At 36.2% G+C, this 22195-nt stretch overlaps 2 protein-coding genes across 9 annotated transcripts in view; one reads left to right on the forward strand and one right to left on the reverse strand.

The window, feature by feature from the left end:
- Positions 1-270: 270 nt before the first annotated feature.
- On the reverse strand, positions 271-3228 carry smtla (somatolactin alpha). Its single transcript, XM_077611151.1, has 5 exons — positions 3190-3228; positions 2811-3004; positions 1643-1756; positions 910-1089; positions 271-528 (listed from the first exon to the last, which is right to left on the reverse strand). Exons 1-5 carry the CDS (start codon positions 3194-3196, stop codon positions 334-336), a joined length of 690 nt encoding a protein of 229 aa, XP_077467277.1. The 5' UTR covers positions 3197-3228; the 3' UTR covers positions 271-333.
- Positions 3229-11786: 8558 nt separating this feature from the next.
- The window catches only part of kirrel3b (kirre like nephrin family adhesion molecule 3b), a 141604-nt gene continuing 131195 nt past the window's right edge, over positions 11787-22195 (forward strand). For all 8 annotated transcript variants that reach the window (XM_077611142.1, XM_077611143.1, XM_077611147.1 and 5 more), the window contains exon 1: positions 11787-11974. The gene's annotated coding sequence lies outside the window, so the exon portion shown is untranslated. The remainder of the gene's footprint in view (positions 11975-22195) is intronic.

Below are 22195 nucleotides of genomic sequence, written 5' to 3' on the forward strand. Positions count from 1 at the left end.
GGGAACACTCTGAAGAGGGGGCCAGCCAATCACTGGGCACATGAAGACAAACAACCAATGGCATATAGATTCATACCTGCAGGCCATTTGAAATATTCAATCAGCCTGCGACATGTTTTGGTGATGTGAAGGAAAACAGAATACCTGGAGACAGTCCAAGCAGGTGCAGGCAGAACATGGAAACTCCACACAGGAAGAATAAAAATTCAGCGAAGATTAAATGAACGCAAGTCCTTCAGTCTTTAAAATGTTTATTGCAGGTATTTTTATATGATTTTTTTTCAGGTAACACTGTCTACTAAAACATCAAACTAAGTCAGGTAGTATATTTTTTCATGAACAATTATCATTTGCAGGTTCTCGACACTTGAGAAGCTTAAGGAATGCCTCCATCTTATGGGAATCTTTCTTGAAGCAACTGAGTAAGATGTAGTCCCTCATGACAGATTCCACCACATCTGTTTGCATTTCATATTGGAACAGGCCTTGTTCGCTGTAACTTGTTGTCATTAGGCCTTCGTTCAGCATCTGGACAGACACATTATGGCACATCACAGGGGAACTAGTAGTTTCATGATCTCAAAATAAATCTTTAAACAGTTGTGGTCAATATCACTGCTTGATTGACTGTACTTGATTGAGTGTTATTTAATTGAACATGAGTGTTTCACAATCTATATTGATAAAATGTTTTTTTTTTACAATAGAACAGCCCACCACCTAATTCAAGAGTCAGAAAATATATAGACATATTCACCACATTATAAGAAAAGTGTGATTCTTACGATTAATTCATTCATCTTCCAACGACGCATCCTCATAAGGGTTGCTGGAGCCTATCCCAGTCGACTTAAGACGAAAGGCAGACTACACACTAAACTTTTACATTTGCATAGCAGTAGTTCCTACCTTTTTAGTGAGAACCACCACCCCATGCTCCAGACTGATAAGTTTATCAGACATCCACTTGGTCTTGTTGAGGAGCATTTCTGGAGCACCATCATAGCGGTCCATTGTTGTCTGTAGGTAGACCAATGGCTCGATCCATGACTGGACTAGCATGAGCACAGAGTGGAGCAACCATTTGTCCTGGAAGACATGGTAAATGGTTTAACATTAGGGGTTCAGTATCTTCCTCAAGGATACTTAGACAAGGTCACCATGGCAGGGACTCAAACCCAGAACCTCTGGGTTAGAGAATGACTATAGTTCTCTGCCACAGATCTCCATACATACATGGTTTACTACAATAAATGTGCTTAAACAATACTTGTGATCAAAAATAGGGTTAGAAGTTATAGTTTATGGGTCATTGTTAAATTTTACCTCCCCGTAAATGAACAATATTATTGATCTATAATACTGCATTATCATATTTTTTTCACTTCAAATCTTTTTGAATTTATTTTGAAATATTGAATTGAGTTGTATGCAAAATATACACCCATACGCTTAGTTTGTGTTTGTACGTGTGTGTGTGTGTGCATACAGAACTGTGCTATGCAATTGTATCTAAATCCTCCAGTATTGAGTTTTGCAGTCAACATTTGATATGTTATATACATGTCTCTTTAAGGCTCACATACAAACACACTGACTATTTTGCTGTTCATGCGAATACTGAACATCAATACTTGCTTACAGACATCTGCTGGACTTCACCAATGGAGCTTGGAATGGGGATGGCTTTTGTTAGGCACGCATATGCCGCCTGATTCCTTTGAAGTCGCAATGGATATGGGACAAATATGTCCTCCTGCATGTGATGGAGACAAGGGGGTGGGGGAGTCACACACACACACACAAAAACCCTCAAGTTATTATTTTAACTGTTGTTTCAGAAGAGCTCATTTGAACAGAACCTTCACTACTGGAGACCCCGAGGGAATGCGCTGTCTTTTAGTGTTATTGTCTCCAACCTTCTTTGTGACAAGTTCTACTATCATCTTGGCACATAGAACATAGTGTGCATGGTGTACCTTTTTAAAATTTACAAATTATGACACTTTTGAATCTTCATTCGTCTATAATTATTACATTTGTATGATACCTTTTTTAACTACTGTCACTCTGAAGTGCAATAGTAAATATGCATTCAGGACTAAAAAGACAACAACACTGAATGACATGACCAAAATTGTCTAGCATTTAGACAGTGCAGTTGTGTTCATTTATCCTATCAATCACTTATTGAATCACTGATAATAATTATAAACATATAATAAAGGACTTACATGCCATTCATTCTCTATATCATTATAGAAATAAAAAAATATGAGTATGAAACTAATGTATTTTATTTCTTGTGAGTTAACACTAAAAGTGTAGACTTTTCAAAGCCAATATTTGGCATCAAATTTTAAATGTACTATTATTATTTTCCCCATGTTGAAATATAGTCACACTGAATTATGTCTCAACATATTCTCATTCCCATCATTATTCTATATTATGGATGTGAAAAAAGAGAATGGGCATTGAAATAATTATTTCATCTGTTTATCCATTTAACACCACTTATTCTGATCACTCTCATGGGATGCTTGAGCCTAGCCTATCTGATTTTGGCAAGATGGTGGACTACAACCTGAATTGGCAGCTAGTCAGTCAAAGTGCTGAATTGTAATACTATCACTGTACGTTTGGTATATTTACAGATATGGAATTTCAAATTGTTATCTATGATATTTAATCTGGGGAGTTATCCATTTATGATGTCCCTAAAACATTGAACTGGTTTACTAAAGGCAGCCTTGCTTGTGCAGCAAATATGACATTTTTATGTTTGGGTTAAGGTTGGGCTTACTCACAAACAAAGAGCATGACTCTTCTGAGACGCGGTAGATGAGCTCGGCATGTTGGATCACCCTGTCGAGAAGCTTCTCCTGTGAGATAGATAAACAGTAGGGGTGGATGACCTGGTCCTGATCTGTACACTCGAGCAAAAAGCTGGCGCTAAAGAGGCAGGGCCATAACAATATCGCCCGTAGAGCTCCTTCGAAAGCTAAAAACAAACACAAAGATGCACAGTGGAACATAGTTAGTAAGTGAGTGAGTGCAGCTCTTCCTTTACTTAACTTAGTAATTCATATAATTTTGCTTTATATTTTGTCATGATTGGTCCTCCATAAATCACAAGTACTAAATAGTGAATTCTGTATTTAGAGTAATAAGAGTGTGTAGAAATACCAGTCATCCTGTAGATTCTTCTGTGTCCCTGAGGTCTTGGAGGTGATAGCGTTAAATGAGAGGTGGGCCTCTTTTATATACTCTTACAAGGCCATGCATACAAGAAAAGGTCATCCCGGGCAGGAGTGAATCATAGTTGTCGTTATTCTTGCCATTTAGATCAAATTTATATTCAGTATATGCAAGGATATTTTTCTTTATGATCAATCATTTTAAAATTGATTCGTATTCTAATGTATCATTATTGTAAAATTATACCACTTGTTGTTAGAGTTTTGCAAAACATTTTTGTAAGACAAACCTGGATTGAGAAAATTATATTATGCTAGATCAGGGGTGCCAAAGATATACACAAAAGGCAAACATTTTAAACTGTGAGAGGCAGAGAGCCGCACCTGCGGAGATGATTGGCGGTCTCTTACGTTAGAAGCAGCATAAAAGAAATCCAGTCTACTAAATTATTTAAAAAAATAATGTATTATTTGTATTTAATGGGCCCAGATGAATTTGAGTGTTTTAGGAGAGAATAAACATAAGAGAAACATGAATCGAGGCAAAGAGCCACAGTATATACAAAATATGATAGAAAACAAAGAGCATGCGGCTTGAGAGCCACATGTTCGCCAAGCCTGTGCTAGATAATTAAAATATATACATACATGTATTTGAATTGATGATATAATAATGGAATTTTAATCATATTGAGATAAATTCATTCAAAATAATTTAAAGGTCAAATTGCTGAAGAAATGCTGCAAATGTGCGAAAATGCAAATGTTTGGGAAATAACACAAATCCTCTGTGTTCTGTTAAAGACAATATTTCCAGCACATGACTTTAGAACATAGAAAGCTTACCATTCCATCAAAATAAGAAACACGTTCTGAAATACTCATCCTAACTAAAAATAAGCAAACACAAGAAGCCTGGTTCTATGACATGAAATTATCACGCCGTGTTGTACATTTGACTGTGGGTCAAAGAAAATGCCTTTATTTACGCTCAATGAATGAAAATAATTTAAAAATGTGAAAATTTTGTCTGTGTCTCCTGCCTTGTGCCCATATTTTGTGGAGTTAGGCTCCAGTACAAGCCATGGCTACATTATGTCTGTATATCATTCCAGAGAGGGAAGCTCCATCATGACTCAAACACAGGAATATATATTTTTTACTAATCTTGGTGATGGTCCTTTTCCCATGTTTCTATGGATTAGGGAAAGAAGCACAGGTGTCATGTTGCTGTACGCAACATTGCACTTGATGTGTATTCACAAATCCTAAATATATTCACACTTGAGGATTATTGACACACAAAGGCCAAAGGTTTCCATATTAAAAAAAGGGTCTCCCTTTCCCTCCCACTCCTCTGGCAGGTTTTCACATTTAAAAAGCTTTTTAAGGGTGCTGGCTGTTCTTTCTTTCTGTTGCAAAATTAATGTCAAGTAAGAATCAAAAATTGGTTTATTCCAAGGACAAAATCCTGGGAAGTAAACTCAGCAATGTTTTTCATGCAATGAAATATACTGCAGATTCCTATGATTTGTAGAAACCCAGCAATGCGCCGATTTATATCTTCAAAAGAAGGGGAATTCTTTTAGGGACACTAATTCAAAATTTTGCACTGGCAGGACCGAAATACTAAGAAGCGTGAAAGAAGCCTTCCATGTAAAGTAGGAAGCCTTGTCTAAATGGAGGAGGAGTCTTATTCTATCACCTAGTACTTACAACACTGTTCTGACATATCCAATCAATTCAACTTTATTGAAGCAGCTCTTTCGAAAAGCCGGAACTATACCAAAGAGGTTTAAGGAAATGTATGAAGACATATTGCACAGGAAAAGTGGCAGCTAAACAAACTTTTACCACTAAAAACGTACATTCCCTGATGATACATATGGTAGCTGCCGACAACCTTTATCTGGCAATGATAATATTCTTATTGTGACAATTCCAGGGTTTGCATTAAGCACAAAAAGGAGCCTAAATGTGACCTACATATCATAATGATTTACCTTGCTCTTTTAGAGGTTCAGGAGAGTGGATGTCATATAAATTGCTAGTTTGTAGTACGTCTTTCAACTGTGGGTCTGTGAAGCTCTTTGAGAAATTTGTTGTGATTAAATATAGTATTTTTTATTTAAAAATGCTTTGATTTGACATCAAGGTGGACATAAACTACGTTTTAGTCCATTGTTTCAAGACATTCCCAGTCTATGGTTAGATGTTGATCCTGTCAAATAATAATCCGACTTTTACAGGAGAACCTTCTAAATGAAATTTGAAATAACTTTTTCTCTCTTTTTGTATTTAACCAATCAACCTATAACTTTGTTCAAGTTCTTGTTTTAGAAAGAATCCCACCATTGATGGAATTGCGACAGAAATGCAATGCCGGGCCATTAAAATTTTGCCCTGAGCTTATTTGGCTACCCCCCTCCATATTAAGAAGTAAAACTCTCATCGTTTAACACAATAATGTTCCTAATTGGGTTGTATTATTTTCTGTTTACAAACACCTCTCCCTTGGGAACAGAGGCAGAGCATACCTGCATGTAAACTAACAATTACAGATCTGTCTTATTCATTAGTACAGATGAATTCCTTTGCAAGCGCACCTCTGGGATTTGGCAGTGTTGCAGTACCCGTGTTACCTTGCCTAGTGATGTGTCTATTTTTTTGACAAGCCATGGGGATAAAGAGCAAGCGTGTAGCTTCAACAATCAAATTGGTCACGTCTCCCTGCCATTCCAGACAACAAAACCAGGCTCACAAACCAAGGTCATTGCCGCAGTATCAAAAAGCTTCCAGGAACAATGTTAAATTCTATTAGAAATTGTACTGTGAAGTACACACACACACACACACAGTGTGGAAGGAATTTGTGTGGGGACAGGTAAAAGTATATTCTATTATAACTGAAAGAAAAAAAATAGGGTTGCTCCTCTTCAAAGTGAGACATACGAAAAAGGAAAGACAAGTTTTTTTCCAAAGCAGTTCCTGGTGGTGGAGAGACTAAAGGTGCTCTATTCCATCTTCCCTGGGGCACACTTACGCTAAAGCTTTGCTACTTCATTCCCTGTTCTTAGAATGGTGCATGTTTCCACAGAAGTGCAGTTGCTCTTGCACTTGTCTATTAAAATTAGGCTTTAAAAAACAACAACTGTTTTTCTCTTTCCTCTCCATGCTCACGTCTAATATACATGCCTTTACCCCTTGTGCACTGCTGCATATCTCTCCTGTTCCCTTTACCTCCTGCCTTCTCACCTCAGGCTTTGTCTGCATGTCTCTCCCTCAATGTCTGGCCCAATCAGATATATGTTAGCTCAAAGCCAAGCCTGCTTTTAGCAGAAGCCAATGTAGCAGGTCAAATAAACTTGAAATGTATGGTATCTGTAGCAACAAGTCATTTTCATTTTTTTTTTTTTTGATTTCCGTAAATACCCTCTTTCGAGAACATGCCCCGCTTGACCATCACTGGTTGCAGATGATCACGTGACATTGCTTGGCCAATCAGTGCTGCGAGGAATTTATACATCTTGAATTTGAGAAAAAAAAACATATATATATATATATATATATATATATATATATATATATATATATATATATATATATATATATATATATATATATATATATATATATATATATATATATATATATATATATGAAACTGGTGGGGTTCGGTATCTCCAACCAGGTTAAGAACCACTAATCTAACAGTTTATCTTTACCTGGGAGATTCAGACCCATAATTTCCATGCATATTAATTTCTATTACAGTAGTAATGTATGCCAAAATGTGCCGAAATGTCCAACGATTGTCAGGTAAGATTCAGAAACACTTTTTCTAAGTCTTACTTAACCCTTTCACCTGTTTATAATGCGATTGCCTTTTTTTGTTTTCGTCTTTTTCTTAGCACTGGGTAATAAGTTCATTGTAATGCAGAATGTGGCTCCACGGCCCAATGGGTTCTGTTTGAAATTAGATTTGAGAGAGTGAGCATGAGCGACCATGACAGAGAACCTTCAGTCGCCTTAATGAATAAAACATGGGGTTTTGAGCATTCTCTAAACAACAACAGAGCCTAATTAGTTCAGTTCTTTTTATTTATTAACTATTTACATGACACTTCCTTTGTGTTGCTCCTTTCATCGTATGCATGTTGCCTGCATACTGTAAAATGTTTTTTTCTCTCACCTCACATTCTTCTGAATCAATATACGTAGAAAACCATATTTTCATAATAAAAAGTAAAGTGTTTCATATATATATACATGCCTTTTACGCTAATACCTACCTTCTTCCTCAAGGACCACTTAAATCCGGAGCCCTAAACACTGAAAAAAGCCATTTGGAGGTTGCCAATTCCTGGTTCTAAAATGTGGCATATTAAGCATATAGGGTGTAAATGTATAAATGAATGATAAATAACCGAATGAATATGGTGGCATGGTGAGTGGTTAGCACATCCGTGTCACAGTACTGAGATCGAGGAGGTTCCATCCCGAGTGTTCTTATATATTCTTCCCAGCCTTGAGGTCCCGTCTCTGTATTCAACTTTGATTGACAGCTAGGGTTCATGATCGCCATTCATAATGCAGACAGGCTTGAGCAAAGACAGACTCATGGGTAGAGTGACACATGACAACCTTGAAATAGTCAAGGCTTTGTTTGCTTAGAGTAGACCCATCAGTCGCTTTCTGTTTCACCTTTTCTTCTGTGCCCTTTCGTGAAGTCATCCCTTGATGGCCGTTAAGTGACCTTGGTTAAAACGTGTTGGTTACATTGAATTTACAACACTATTGAAAGTCTGAATGTTACATAAGGTAAGAGGTGTCAGTAGAGATTGATGGCGACATTATAAATGCACCTTTAGATCATATTTCCTAAGAGTTTAGATGTTCTTTTTTTCTTAATACATAGTTGATTTTAAACTGCAATAGCTTATTTGAAGATATCCTGATTACTAAATTGTGGATAGATACATATGACAATTTAGTTTTTCCACATTTCTCTTTGAAAACAAACATCACATTTAATGCAATGATTGTATTATTTTAAAAGTCTCCCTTATGTGATTGACAGTTGACAGATATAAGGTATAACCTACCTCACACCATAAATCACCTAGGACACCATTCAGCTTCTAGGCCATCTTGAACTAGATAATTGGCACAAAAGAAGGCACAGTCGTTCAAGGATGAATGAGTGCCAAAGAAAATAAGGTATAGCCATCAATCTTTCTTTATTGTAAGCATTGCATCTGTGACCCAGTTTTCACCAGCACTATACTCAGGATTGCCAACAAAAAAACATATATATATATATATATATATATATATATATATATATATATATATATATATATATATATATATATATATATATATATGTATATGTATATATATATATATATATATATATATATATATATATATATATATATATATATATATATATATGTATATATATGTGTGTATATATGTATATATGTATATATATATGTATATATATATATATATGTATATATATATGTGTGTATATATGTATATATGTATATATATATGTATATATATATATATATATATATGTATATATATATGTGTGTATATATGTATATATGTATATATATATATATATATATATATACAGTAGTAATGTATATATACATCTAATATATTGTTATCATCTTCCCTCCCCCTGCACACTCCTTCAAATCTAGGACATTCTTCTTCATGATCACTGTGCTTCAGACTCTGAAGTAGACTAAGACTCGATGCCAAAATGAACCTCTAGGGCTGGCATTGCTGCTCCTTACAGTTATGTTGCTGGAAAAGGTACCACTAATTGCCTTACACCTATTCATAGAATTATCAGATTTGGAGAAAGATGAAAGCAAATATGGCATCATTTTCTTTAGACTGTGTTCTTGTTGCTAAGACCAACACAAAAGAGAGAAGGCATTGTGTGTTTGCAAAACTTCAACAAAGTGTCAAATTGCACTGGAGAATGCGATCCATCAAATAAACCAAACAAGTGTATAAAATAACATTGATAATACAGTTGTAAAAAAGAAAATTTCAAATAAATCATAGTTAAGGGGTACTATGGTACTACTATTGAGACACAGGAGCCATTATGCCATTAAGTAAATGGTCATTTCTGTTTGTCTTTGATACATTATGGTTCTCCTGGCGGTGCCTTTTAGAATAAAGACATTACACACTGTATGAAAATTATGATGAAGGAGAGCCTTTGCTTGAAATGTAAGAGGGACGGCGTGAAGATAACAAACAAGCTGTTTTTCTCAGGATTGGCTCAGGGCGGCGCTAAAATCCTGCACTCCCTGTTTCACTATTGGTATGGAGCATTTGGGTGGCAAGCAATAGACAGTTGTGGTGTTATTGATTTAATACATAAATAAATAAAACACCAACTATTGTACATTTAAAAAATGCAATGTGATTTTATAAACAACAAATAGTCACTCACCTGAATGCATCACTAAGTATACCCAATATTAAAAAACACGGTTTTACAATTAGTTGCCATTGTTCTTCAGTTTTTCTGAATAAAAAAACAACAGAAAACATTGATTCAATGTACTCAGGATCTCATAGTAAAGCATGTGGGTATTGAATGAGAAAATGGATTCAGATCAATAAAAAGCAAAGTATATTTTTTCATTCCCACACAAAAGGGGTATTGAATTTTACGGAAGAAAAAAAAACGGAGGCAACCAAAAGCTGAAGTGAGACTGTCTAAAATGACATTTAATATATAGTATGGAACACTGGAACTGGTCTATCACTCACACAGCATTTCATATGCCTGCCAGGCAGCGGAAAATTAATTAGCACACGGAACGGGGTTAGAGACACATAATGGAAGTTATTGGCCATGTCACTTTTATCATCATTTCCCCTGCTCCTGTATGACATTTACCTGCTTAGTCGAGTGTGAAATAGGAGCTAGAATGTGTAACCATACCTGTCCACCAACACATTCAATGGCTGATCAAGGCAGATTGATGGCTTCAGCCTTACCATACTATTTAAATCCAAAATAATTAAATAAAAAAGGTCGCTGCATACCTTAATTGTTTTAGACCTTCCTGTACAGCCATAAAGAAAGGTAATCATTAAAGAGATGCCTGGAGATAGAGGTTTAATTAGTCCTGTGAGCATGCGTTATTTTGCTACATGTTTTGTGGCATCACTTTTGTATTGTAAAATATGTTTTGTAAATGAATAATCAAATGCAAAAAATGGAAGTTATCCATCCGAATACATCAGGCCGTGGACCGGTATCCGTCTAGTTTTTTTGGAACCACCCATCACATTAAATGTGAATAACTTACATCATTTTCATTGTATATATTACACGAGTTTGAGGAATGTTGGAATGGGATTTTCTGTATTTTTAACAATATAATTCTGGCAACAATATGTATAATTATATATTGTTTTCCTCTTCATTGTGTAATCTTTGGCTGGTGCGTCTTATTCTCAGGTGCGACTTACAGTTCAAAAAATACGGTAATTTCAAATAATTAGCATTTCTTTTACACAAATCCCATTCTATTCATTTTCTGTGTTACACTGCTACATGGACCTGAATGTCCCACTTAACACAAGTTGGGGGAAACTTTGTCAACTGTGTTGCAACAACCAAATAAACTAGAAGATCTTTGCTGACTTCAAATAAATTCATAAAACTGTGAATTAATATAAAAGTTACACACTAAGCCCACAAAGTAAGTATGAGTTGAATATGGTAATTGGTGTATTTATAGGTTTTTTTTTACATTGTGTCAGCATATGTGGACTCATAATCTTGGTTCCATTTTCCATTGTGCCGAACAAACACGGCAATAGGATATAATAATGAGAGCTTGTTTTGTCTGTATAGCTAACAAGAGTTATTGTGTGCAATGTTTCATCGAGTTCCTTAATTGGGCTGTTCATAGCAACGTTCAAATTTCATGGAAAATCTCCTGACTACACACACTAGAACCTTCCAAGCAAACAAAATATAGGAAAAGACGAACAAAGTTTGCAAAACATATAAGATGTGTTTACACAACATGTGCAATTGTCCTCCTATAGCCTTGAAAGAGCGTGACTTGTATTTCCTCTGGAAAGAATATGATTTGTTCAGTGAAGGTTTTCATTTAAAGAGGTTTTTGATGACCACATACGTACACACTCATCACACGAGCGTAGTGTAAACCATGTATTCTACCTATCTCTATTCATGTATCCTTACATCCATTTATTTCATCCTTTTCACACTGACCTGTAAGTAAGTAAGGGTACATAATTGACTGGCGGCCAGACAATCATAGGGCACATATAGATGAAAAAAAAAACCCGGATCATTTAGAGGAGGGGTGGGCAATTAATTCCACAAAGGCCCTCAGTGGGTGCAGGTTTTCGTTTCAACCCATAAGAGGAAACCTTTCCACCAATCTGGTATGTTAGATATGCAATCAGTGGGTTGCAGGCAGGTGCTTCTTGTTTCAGCAGAAATCTAATTGGTTCAATTGTCTGTGTTGGATCAGTTGGTACAAAAACATGCACCCACAGAGACCCTCGAGGACTGGCTTGCCCACTTCTGATTTAGAGTTTTCAGTGGCCCTGACATGCATGTTCTTAAAAAGGAGGAGGAAAACAACACACCAGAAGAAAATCCACACAGGTTGAGGGAGAAGATCAAAAGCCCAGCCAGAGGGTTTGAACAAATGATCTTTTCAAATGTGGGACTTCTGCTCTAATAAGTGAGTAAGTGTTATCTTTTCCAATATGTCGCATTATCTGTCGTATTTACTGAACTCAGTAGAATACATATACTCCCTTTTTAACACCAACTAGAGAGCAAATTTGGTATAACAACAAGATGTGGCTGTGTAGATTCTGAATTATTAAAAAGAAATAAATAGCCAAGAATTATGCTTCAAAATGGATTGATATTATTGCATATGAATGTCTGTTTCAGTTAGAGAAGGAAGGTTTTTGTCTTTGTAAAAATTTACAATTTCAAAATACTACAGAGGTTTTGTTAAACATTTGAGGTATTTGTCAACAAAATGCTCAATACAGTGCGTGCCCAGGAGGAACGGTCCTTGCCAATGCAGTTTGTTTATCTTTTTTATACTTTTCGTACACTACTAGAAAGAGGCACCATTCATCATAGAGCCATCACAGGATTCAGCGTGGTTCTCCAAATCAATGGCTCATTGACTCCCCCAGCAGCAAACATGGACACACGTCTATCTTGTTGACAGCTACAAAAAAGAAACAGGAATACAAATTGGGCTACTGTCTGGCTGAGAGGGCGAGTGAGCGGATCATTGACAATCATGACAGAAATCCATCTCTGAGGCGTGAATCTTCCTTTATACTTGTGTCACCCTGAGATCCCTACAGGCTCCATGTCCCCAAGTACATATCAATATAGTCATGCTTCTAATAGAAATTTTGTGTGAATTTGAATGTACAGGCGTTTCAGAGGCCATCACAATAATGGGAGACGGACTGTGGCAGCGAGTGGCTTTACTGTTTATTGATTGCAAATGTGCTGTGAGCTTAATTGACATTTTGCTGAGCAGCACACAAGAATTGCAGGTCACAGGACAAAAAAACAGGTTTCTGCTTACCTCTCGGTCATCCCAAATGGTACATTTTAAGATTTTTTTTTATATGCATACTCGGCCCAGGGTTTCCCTTATGAAACATTGCTAAATACTTAAATGATTAAACAAAACCCTTACACATCTAAAATTGAAGGACGTGTGTGTTATACACTTTAGGTGACTTAGTTTTACAATTCATTTATTCATTCATTCATTCATCATCTCAGCCAACTTTTGGCAATAGACGGCCGACACACTGAATTAGTTGCCAGCCAATCGCATGGCACATAAGCAATTATTTGCTTATTCCCAAAGAAAATATTGCCAAAGACTAGACAGTCTTGACATAATTTTGTCTTCATTGACAGCTAATTGGGAACAATTGATTTAGAGTCTAGAATAGTCAGCTCATAAAGAAAATGAAGAATGTGCCACAAAGTGGATCCATGCGAATATAGACTTACAGCTACTAGACAGTTGAGACCTTGTACAGATTTACGTAATTGTATTTGCATGAAAATAATCAAGCACAATTGTAAACATTTTCAAGCCGAAATTTTTATTCTAAAAAGTCTAATCCTTTGAACAAACAAAAAACATAAATTTTTAAATGCCATCTTAAACAATATGTGGCAACATACTTTAACACAAACTGAATTTCAGACCGTCAGTTGAAGAAATTAGAATAAAATAAATAGTGTGCTATGAAGTTTGAGTGAAGTTCCAGACTGGTGCCTTATCACATAGGTTATTTCAAGATCAAGGTCATGTCTTTGCACACAGTCATCTGTCTTATTATTTGACTCTACACAATCACCCGTCAACCAAGCTTTGAAACATCAGTGCCTTCTTCTCCTATTAAAGTACCTCCAACAGTGTCTCCTGATACATGATAGCACCAAAAGATCAGCCGGTCCCTTATCTTCCTGGGGTGAAAGCCTTGAATTTGACAAGAGACAGAAGTCGGTAATGACACTGCTGTAAGACCTGCAGGCAGGAGGTTGGAGTGGGTGGGCGTCCATCTAACTCAGTAGATGGACACCTAAGAGAGTTTGTCCAAATTTTGCCTCAGTAGCCTTTAGGGACTTCACATTGAAAATTCATGATAAAGAAAAACAGGCATAGAACCACCGCTATAGTTCAATAAGATCTGCAGATGAAGAGAGAAATCCCAGGGCAAGATAGAAGGGAAGAAACATGAGTGGGCAACCAGAGGATTTACGCCTACCAATTGTGCGTAATACGCATGTTTGGATGTGCTCGTACACGTTGATGTGTGAATGTTTGTGTAGGCTGTCTAACTAACATTCATGAATACCATAGCTTCTTTGCCAAATCCATTTTTTTTCATTTAACCAGAGTGAATATTAAATTAGCTTACCCTGACAGAAATGAATCATGCTGGCGAAGAGCACAGAAAAGAGCATATAATGAAATAGATTGTTCACTGCATCAGATATTTTTTTTTTAAATGTTTTGTTTTCTGATGTATTAATTAATTAATTAATTCATTGTATGAACCACTTATACTCACAAGGGTCTTGGGGGGCGGGGGGGGGGGGGGGTGCTTGAGACTATTCCAGCTAACTATGGGCATCAGATAGGGGATGATCTATTTATCTAAAATAAAATCATTAAGGCAAAAAATAAAGCATATTTAAGCCATTGTATTTTTTTTATACAATATCAATGAACAGCACACATTTACACAATAAATTTGGCATTAATAACCTTAACTTGCAATGCTTATAAATAGTATGTTCAGGTAAATGCCAATATGCACTTAATCTGGTATTAGTTTTGGGGATAATTTAACATGTTTTTAACATTTTGAATAATCCGTTAACATACCTAATTACACAGGTTTTTAAATTAATTGTTAATTTTTTTTCTAAAGGCCACAAACTTGACAAGGCTAAGTATTGTTGAGATTGAAATAAATTATTAAATGCATCCCTTTGTACAGTTTATCCGCACTAATGTGGCATTTAAAAACAAAACAAAATAAGAGTACCCATTCAGGTAGAACATAGGTGACTTGTTGCCTATTTTGGAATTGCCACTGTTGTTTTTGTTTACCTGTGCAGTTGGCATAAACAGTATCATGCAAAAAGTCAATGTCATGTCAGCAGAAGAGAATTAATATGAAATAAGTGCTGAAAGTGTATGAATAGTTGTTCAGGTCATTCCTTTATATTCATGCGCTTGTGTGCCAGCGTTAGCTATCCTGTGTGACGGAAGACTGAAAAGAACAGAGGCATTGAGTGCACATGTTTGATTCATATATTCTGAAGGGCATTATGTATAAATGTGCATGCATAATGGAAAAAAGGCCTTCTGTGATGCAAGATGCCTACATGACATTTGATGGTTTCTGGGCATCTTGGAGTGGTCAATTTTTAACAGAGGAGAGAACTCACGTAACCAGAATGAGTGAGAGTTTCAACCTCTGACCTCAGATACCTCAAGCATCTTGCACATTATTAAAATTCCGTAGAGTGATGCACTCAAACTCGCAAACAAGTATTGAGAATGTAAACATGGAAAATAACAAAGTTTGGGACATAAAAATTTAACGGAACATGTAGGATGAATTGAATCTCAGCCGATTTTGTTCATCTGCAAAATGTAGAGAGACAATTGACTTTATTGTGCTAATTACAAATCATTGCTTAACTGTACTGTGCACGTCATGCATATGTGTATTCAAAGTTGTTTTTCCACGAAATTATATTTTCGGTCCCATCCGTCTTGACACTGCATGCATATTATAAACAGTGCAAAAGCCTCAGTTATACGTTATGATTAAAATAAACTTAAATACCCTGCGTTGTTTCAATATAATACATAATTGAGTCCAAGTGAAGTTAATGGTGTATACAAACGCAACAGCCTGACTGATTGGTTTATTAAGCAAGACAGTTGGACAATGTAGAGAGCTGATTTAAGTCATTCTGTGAAAGGAATTAAGACCTATCAGCAGCAGTTATAGAGTATACAAGCGCTATAAACATTGTACATTGTATACACAATGCACAAACCACATGCCGAGAGAAAGGTAAGGCAGCTGTGACCTTCCAATGTGTAAGAGAAAGACTAAGCCAACATTCAGTAAGGCAAAAGAAGAATGGAGCACATTTCACCACTATGACAATTGCACTTTGAGGACGGCAGAAAGAGAAGTGACAAGTGAAATGCCATGTGTAAACTTTGGTGTGAAAAGGGAATTGAACGTCACTCATTGAAAGAATGTTTTCCAAATTTGATTCAAATGTTTTTTTCTTTAAAAATCCAATTATGCCATCAGATTTCACATTGAAACTGTGGTATATATAAGGTGGTATCTATGCCAAATTTTATTTGTAGCTATTCTTAGTCTCTGCAGGAATCAATGCCAAAAAGTCTTAATCCTGATTCTGCAGAGAGAAATTATTGATTGCTCCACTCAAAAGATGTTTTTTTTTTCCTCCGGGCATTAAAAACAACCTTAATTAACTAGTTTCTATAAGGCACATTCGTGTATTGAAAGACTCAACAATACCAAAACACAGAAAAACATTATGGTAGTAAATTAGTAAACCCAATAGATTAAATTTGTATTATCTTTGTGTGTGAATATTACTTATGTTGATAACTTTTCAAAGTTGTTGCACATGTGCAATATAATAAAATACAACAGGAATTGCAACATTGCTAGAGGAAAACTAATGACTTGCACGTTTTACAGTTTAATTTGTGTGTGTTTTGGAGGTGGCCTGGCGGCTTGAGTGATTAGCACGTCAGGCTCACAGCTCTGGGGTCCTGGATTCAAATCCAGGTTGGTTCGCTTGTGTGGAGTTTGCATGTGTGGGTTTTCTCCAGGTACTCTGGTTTTCTTCCCATATTACCCAAAAAAAAACATACATGGTAGACTGATTGGATACTCTAAAATTGCCCCTAGATATAAGTGTGAGTGAATGGTTGTCCGTCTCCTCGTGCCCTGCAATCGGCTGGCCTCCGATTCAGGGTGTACGCCACCTTTGGCCCGAAGTCAGGTGGAATACTCTCCAGCACCCCCTGCGAACATAGTGAGGATAAAGCGGTTCAGAAAATGAATGTATGAATTGTTTTAGTTGGTCAATTACAATGTGACTTTGACAACAACAGAGCATAATTTTTTATATTCCTTCCAGTTTAACATTAAGAGGATTACTTTGGAATCAATTTAAAAATGTTTTCGTTTTTTATTTGTCTGTAGTAGGTCTCACCAGGTGTTAATTTAAGAATGCATTAATGAGGAGAAGAATAAGATGTTGCCCTGAGGGGGGGACATTGGAACATTGTCCTACTTCCCATGCATTAGAAATGTGGTGTGATGTCTGTCTTGGCTGCTACAAGCAATACAAGAGTTTACTGTATTCTCAAAACCACGTGACTGCCAAAATGCATTAACCAGTACAAAATCTCTGAAATAATGAAATAAGTGGGTGACATGGCTTGGCAAGAAGAAAATTCAGATTGATTAAAACTTTATGATGTGTCTTGGTAGGAAAGTTTTGAAACAATTACTACTTAGCATAGTATAAACGGTTGTGTGCTAAGTGAAAAATGTGAAGGAGCGGAATATAATTTAAAAAAAACGTATTCTGTTTTCACAATTCTAGCTTTCCAATGAGCCGGACACAATTGTCCTCTTTTCTCCCTTATTGCTCTCTTCTATTGCTTCGGGGGAAGCATAGTAAATCATTTGTTTTTGCTCTGGCTTTCATTTACATGTCATTATGTGCATTGTGCTACCTATCTTGAATCTCATGATTAAGTGTGTAGATGTAAAGCTTCAAAGAATGCTGCTTAATTGAAGAATAAATTGTCTTTTGGTGCAAATGTTAGTGTTAATGATTATTTGCCAAGAAATTGGCTTGTCAATAGAGTGCAGGCTGAATCCAAAGTTTGCTACTGGTCCCAGCTCATTTATGACCCTGGTAAGGATAAGCGATACAGGTAGGGGATTAAAAAATGCTTTTCAATTCAACATTCAGTCTTTTTTTTATATTGAAAGAATGGATAAGTGGATATAGTGACCCTTGTGAGGATAAGCAGTACGGAAAATGAATGAATGAATTACATATTAAATCATGTAATGTGTTCGTGTATGTAGACTGAATGGATTCAATTCTGTTTGCGTGTGTGCATGTGTGTGTGTGGGAGCTAGCACTTGTGCTTGGGAGGGGAGGAAAGCTGGGTGATAATTATCGGCACACTCGGAAGCAGGCATTCCTCAGGACAAAGGCAACAGCAGAACATACTGCAGATTATAAGGTCAGACAGGAGAGATGAGGCAAGTTGCCATAGACTCCTACCACCCACGCAAACACACGTGAAATGCACATAAGACACACGCTTCTTTCCTCTTGCAGCTTTGTCAAATCCGACTCCGCCCCGCTGGCTCACGGCCGCCTGCGCTCCCAAATCCCTCACTATTCCCAAATTGCTTGTCAAAAGGACAAAATTAGAAAATAAAACTGTGCAGCTGACAAACAAGATTACATGCTGTTTGCACCTGGCTCTGGCAATTAAAGCTCTGATGACAAGCAAGGATGGCCTCCTAATGTGCTGTCTCAAGGCTCATAAACCTTTTTCCGACAACACTGCGGTCCACATGCCATTGTAGCAACACTAGTAGCCAAGTCGCCTGTCATTCTTTGGCCCTTTTTCTGTCACAAAGCGTTGAAAAGACGTCTGGCTTCATTGAGACATTACTATTCAAGACTGAGATACAGCTCAAACATTACTCATTTGCAATGGCGGTCCGTGCATTTTCTCGTAGCGCCTTCAACGGGTAAAATCCACTTCCTAGCAGCATTTAATGATTAATTTAAAATTAAATCAAATACTGGAGCTTTTCAGACATTACAACCCGGACGGGGGGTGATTTTCCCGGGAAAAGACAGCGATGGACGTCAATGGCGAAATGGCAAAAAATGCACTAAAATGGGGTAAAATCCACTTCCTAGCAGCATTTAGTGATTAAATACAAACACTGGAGCTTTTCAGATATCAGAACCAGGCCCACAATTGAAATATTATTTAGGAATATAGCCATATTTTACTCACCAAAAATCATTTTTAACTGTACACAATATCCATCCTCCTTTCTTCCTTCTTTTCTATCGCCATCGAAGCTAATGCTGAAAGTCGACCCTGTCCTGTCGTATTTCTGGCATAGTCCGTCTTGAAAATGGCTTTAAATCAACACAACAATATATTTGCTTCTGCAGCTAGCTCTAGATACAGTTTGTTAGCTAATCACGGTTGGTGAAAGCGATGACGTATCCCTACGCCTGAGACAATACATTGTGGTGTTGCTAACTCGAAATCTGATTGGTTAAAACAAAAGTCTTATCGACGCTTGTTTAATGCAGCAGAGCCCGCAGAACTGATTGTGATGGCTTTGAGGCAGATTTCTGACCCTGGCAACAAATAATGGCTGAAATGTGATTGGTTAAATGCTTCAATATGAAAACACACATCTGGAAGTAGTGCAACCAGGGGGGAAAGCAATGAAAGGAAGCTAACAGACAATTTGGAATTATTTAATAAGTATTGATGGACAAAATATAATATGATTCAGATATTTCTTAGGCCAGCAGAGAAGGCCTTGAAGGCCCTGACGTCCCGCCACTGCTCATTTGGAAAAAAAGCTAATTGAAGAATGCTTTAGAGTTTATATGATGCATTTTGACTTGAGCAATCAATTATGTATACAGTATTCCTTTATTATTGACTAAACTGCTTGAGCTATATTAGAACAAACATTTTTTCTTCAGTAATTGGAACTAAGACTTCCCCATGAGCAGTTACTATTGGTATTCTGTACTTGGTGACATGGTACATCTTGACTATCTAGCTCCTGTTGATTTTCTTTTTGTGTGGGAAAATGCTAGTGTCGTGGGCTTTATCATGACAGACGGAGTCAGCTTTTGTGACTTCTAGAATCTGACAAGCCCCTTCTGGCCCCTTCTGATTGAGAGTCTAAATACCGATCGACTCGTGTGCATCAAGCCAAGATTTGTTGTGTGTGAGTAGTTGTCTCAAGCGGCTCCCACGTGGCTCACTCGCAATGACGGCAATGTCACATCTTGACAACCATGTCATTTGCAGCCAGAATTGATGCCATCGCGGGATGATGTATGACGTCTTTATGAAAGTAGTCAAGGCAGACAGAGTTATGAATAAAGATAAGAAGCAATAGTCAATAGTTCATTTTGTAATATATACCAATATTTCTACTGAGTACTGTTAGGCATACACAGAAGTGTAGTTGTTTTTTGGTCACTGTCTGTAAAAGGTTTTTGTTGCATATATTTGTATTGTTGCATTTACTTACTCTGTTCATTTTTTTCCTTTCAAAAGAGATGCTACATTCTGTTCAAGAAAACTATTTGAACTTGGCTGTATATGACTTACTTTCATTCCAAAATGTCAGCACCTAAGAGTTTGCTATTTTCTGTGTTGAAGCAATAGTTTTTCCATTATCATAATTCTAAGAAATGTATGATTTGCATATTTATATTCTCTTGAGCAAGCATCTATCACAGGGTCTTTTATACTCAGATCCCTATTGCTTTAATACAACAATGCAAATATAGCAATTTGTTTCAAATTGCTCTTACATATCATTTGTGTTTATAGGGAGACTAAAATATTTTCTACTTTTGTGTAGGTGTGTGCACAAGTTGATGCTGCTGAACATGATTCACATTTGATTTTACTCCAATAATCTTAGCAACTCTGTAGCATTATGTATTTCGGCATTATACACACAAGCAGGCAGCAAAAAAAGGATTAATGCAACCCAGTGGACTCAACTCTACTAAATTACCCTACTTCTATATGCCTACTTCCACTCACTGTAATTACTGTAAAGGGCATGTCTTCCAGAGCGTCACTTTAAGGTCCTTTTATTTTATACGAGATTAGGGCGATTAAAAAACTAGAAAAAAGTACAAGCAAGAAGATGAACACATTTTAACACCCAATTCTTTTTAACACAATTCGCATGACCTAACATGCTTCATTAAAAATATTTTAGTTATGTAACAGTGCTCTTTAATATTTTCTTGAATAGGTTTGCATACTACATATACTATACATTTCACATTGAGAAAGCCTGCATCTTTTATTGAAATCACAGTATGTGGTGAGTTACCGTAAGTCGAGTAAGATGACATCATGAACGAGGACATGTGAATAAATAAACAAACAGATAAACACAAGTCGCACAAGTTGGTTGCATTAATATCTTAATTTTTCTCAAACCTACATATTATTAGCCTACCAATATAATTGTTAAAATAAATAATTTGTACAAGTCAATATAATTGGGCACTTTTTGTTTGATGATTGTGTGTTTTTATTTTTTTAACTTTCATTGTTTTCAATGTTCAAAAATTATATTTGCGATTATTCCATTGGGCTAACTCTATGAACCATTGCATACTGATTGCATGCATGCTACAATGTGTTCAAGGTTTCAACATCATCAAGTATTCAGGAGCTGCTGCATGTAAATGTCATAACCTTTGTTTCCAATAACCAGGATACATATAGCTCAAATATCCCAAATGTTTTATGAATGAAGATAGCTGGTACTTTTTAATATGAAAAAATGCAAATTACAGTGCTGTCCATTCTTTTTTTTCCTCAATGGTTAAGTCCATTAGCTTCTGTTTTGCAGACTAAGTTTACCATCCACTCATCCAAGTCGTCACATAAAAACATATTTAACATTTATATATATTTTTTATAAAACTAAAAATGTCATTTTATCTGTAAAACTTGGTTCTAACCTCAAGTAAACATTTCAGAACATTATAATGTTTTTGTGTTTCTTGGAAAACGTTCAGTGTTGTATTTTTTGCTGGAAATTTAGAGCTTACTACTTCTGGGATGTTTAGTGATATGGCTCCTCAATGTCAAAAAATGTGCTGATGGATAAAAATTACTACAGGAATACATTCTGTGCAGATGTATTTTCTTTGCTTACAAGCCACAGGATTGAACAGGTTTTAAATACCAAAAGCCATAAAAATGTTTTGTATCAGCTTGTTTTTATAGTGTTTCATGATAGATTTTGCATATTTTTATTCTATTTGAAGGTATTATAAACCTACTCATTCAAATTAAATCTTTTTATTATCACAATCCTATTTATGTTTCTGGTTGTTTTCAAAGATAATTTAGGTTTCCATTCATTCTGAAATGCTGTTATGTTTTAATATCTTCTTGGATGCACAGTATTGTTTGCCATAGCTTACTTGCTTGATTTAAATGGTCTGCATGCTGCAATTCCTATTTAATGCTGAAAATCCAGCCGCAGCTAATGGT

Source organism: Stigmatopora argus, chromosome 10 (assembly GCF_051989625.1).
Source record: "Stigmatopora argus isolate UIUO_Sarg chromosome 10, RoL_Sarg_1.0, whole genome shotgun sequence".
Classification (NCBI taxonomy): domain Eukaryota; kingdom Metazoa; phylum Chordata; class Actinopteri; order Syngnathiformes; family Syngnathidae; genus Stigmatopora; species Stigmatopora argus.

Bases quoted from the DNA above. Each gene is read 5' to 3' on its own strand.
- smtla (XM_077611151.1), bottom strand. The intron at 1,757-2,810 runs GTGAGTAAGCCC...CATCACATGCAG, and splicing joins AAGAGTCATGCTCTTTGTTT to GAGGACATATTTGTCCCATA. The intron at 529-909 runs GTAGGAACTACT...GTGTCTGTCCAG, and splicing joins TGGTGGTTCTCACTAAAAAG to ATGCTGAACGAAGGCCTAAT.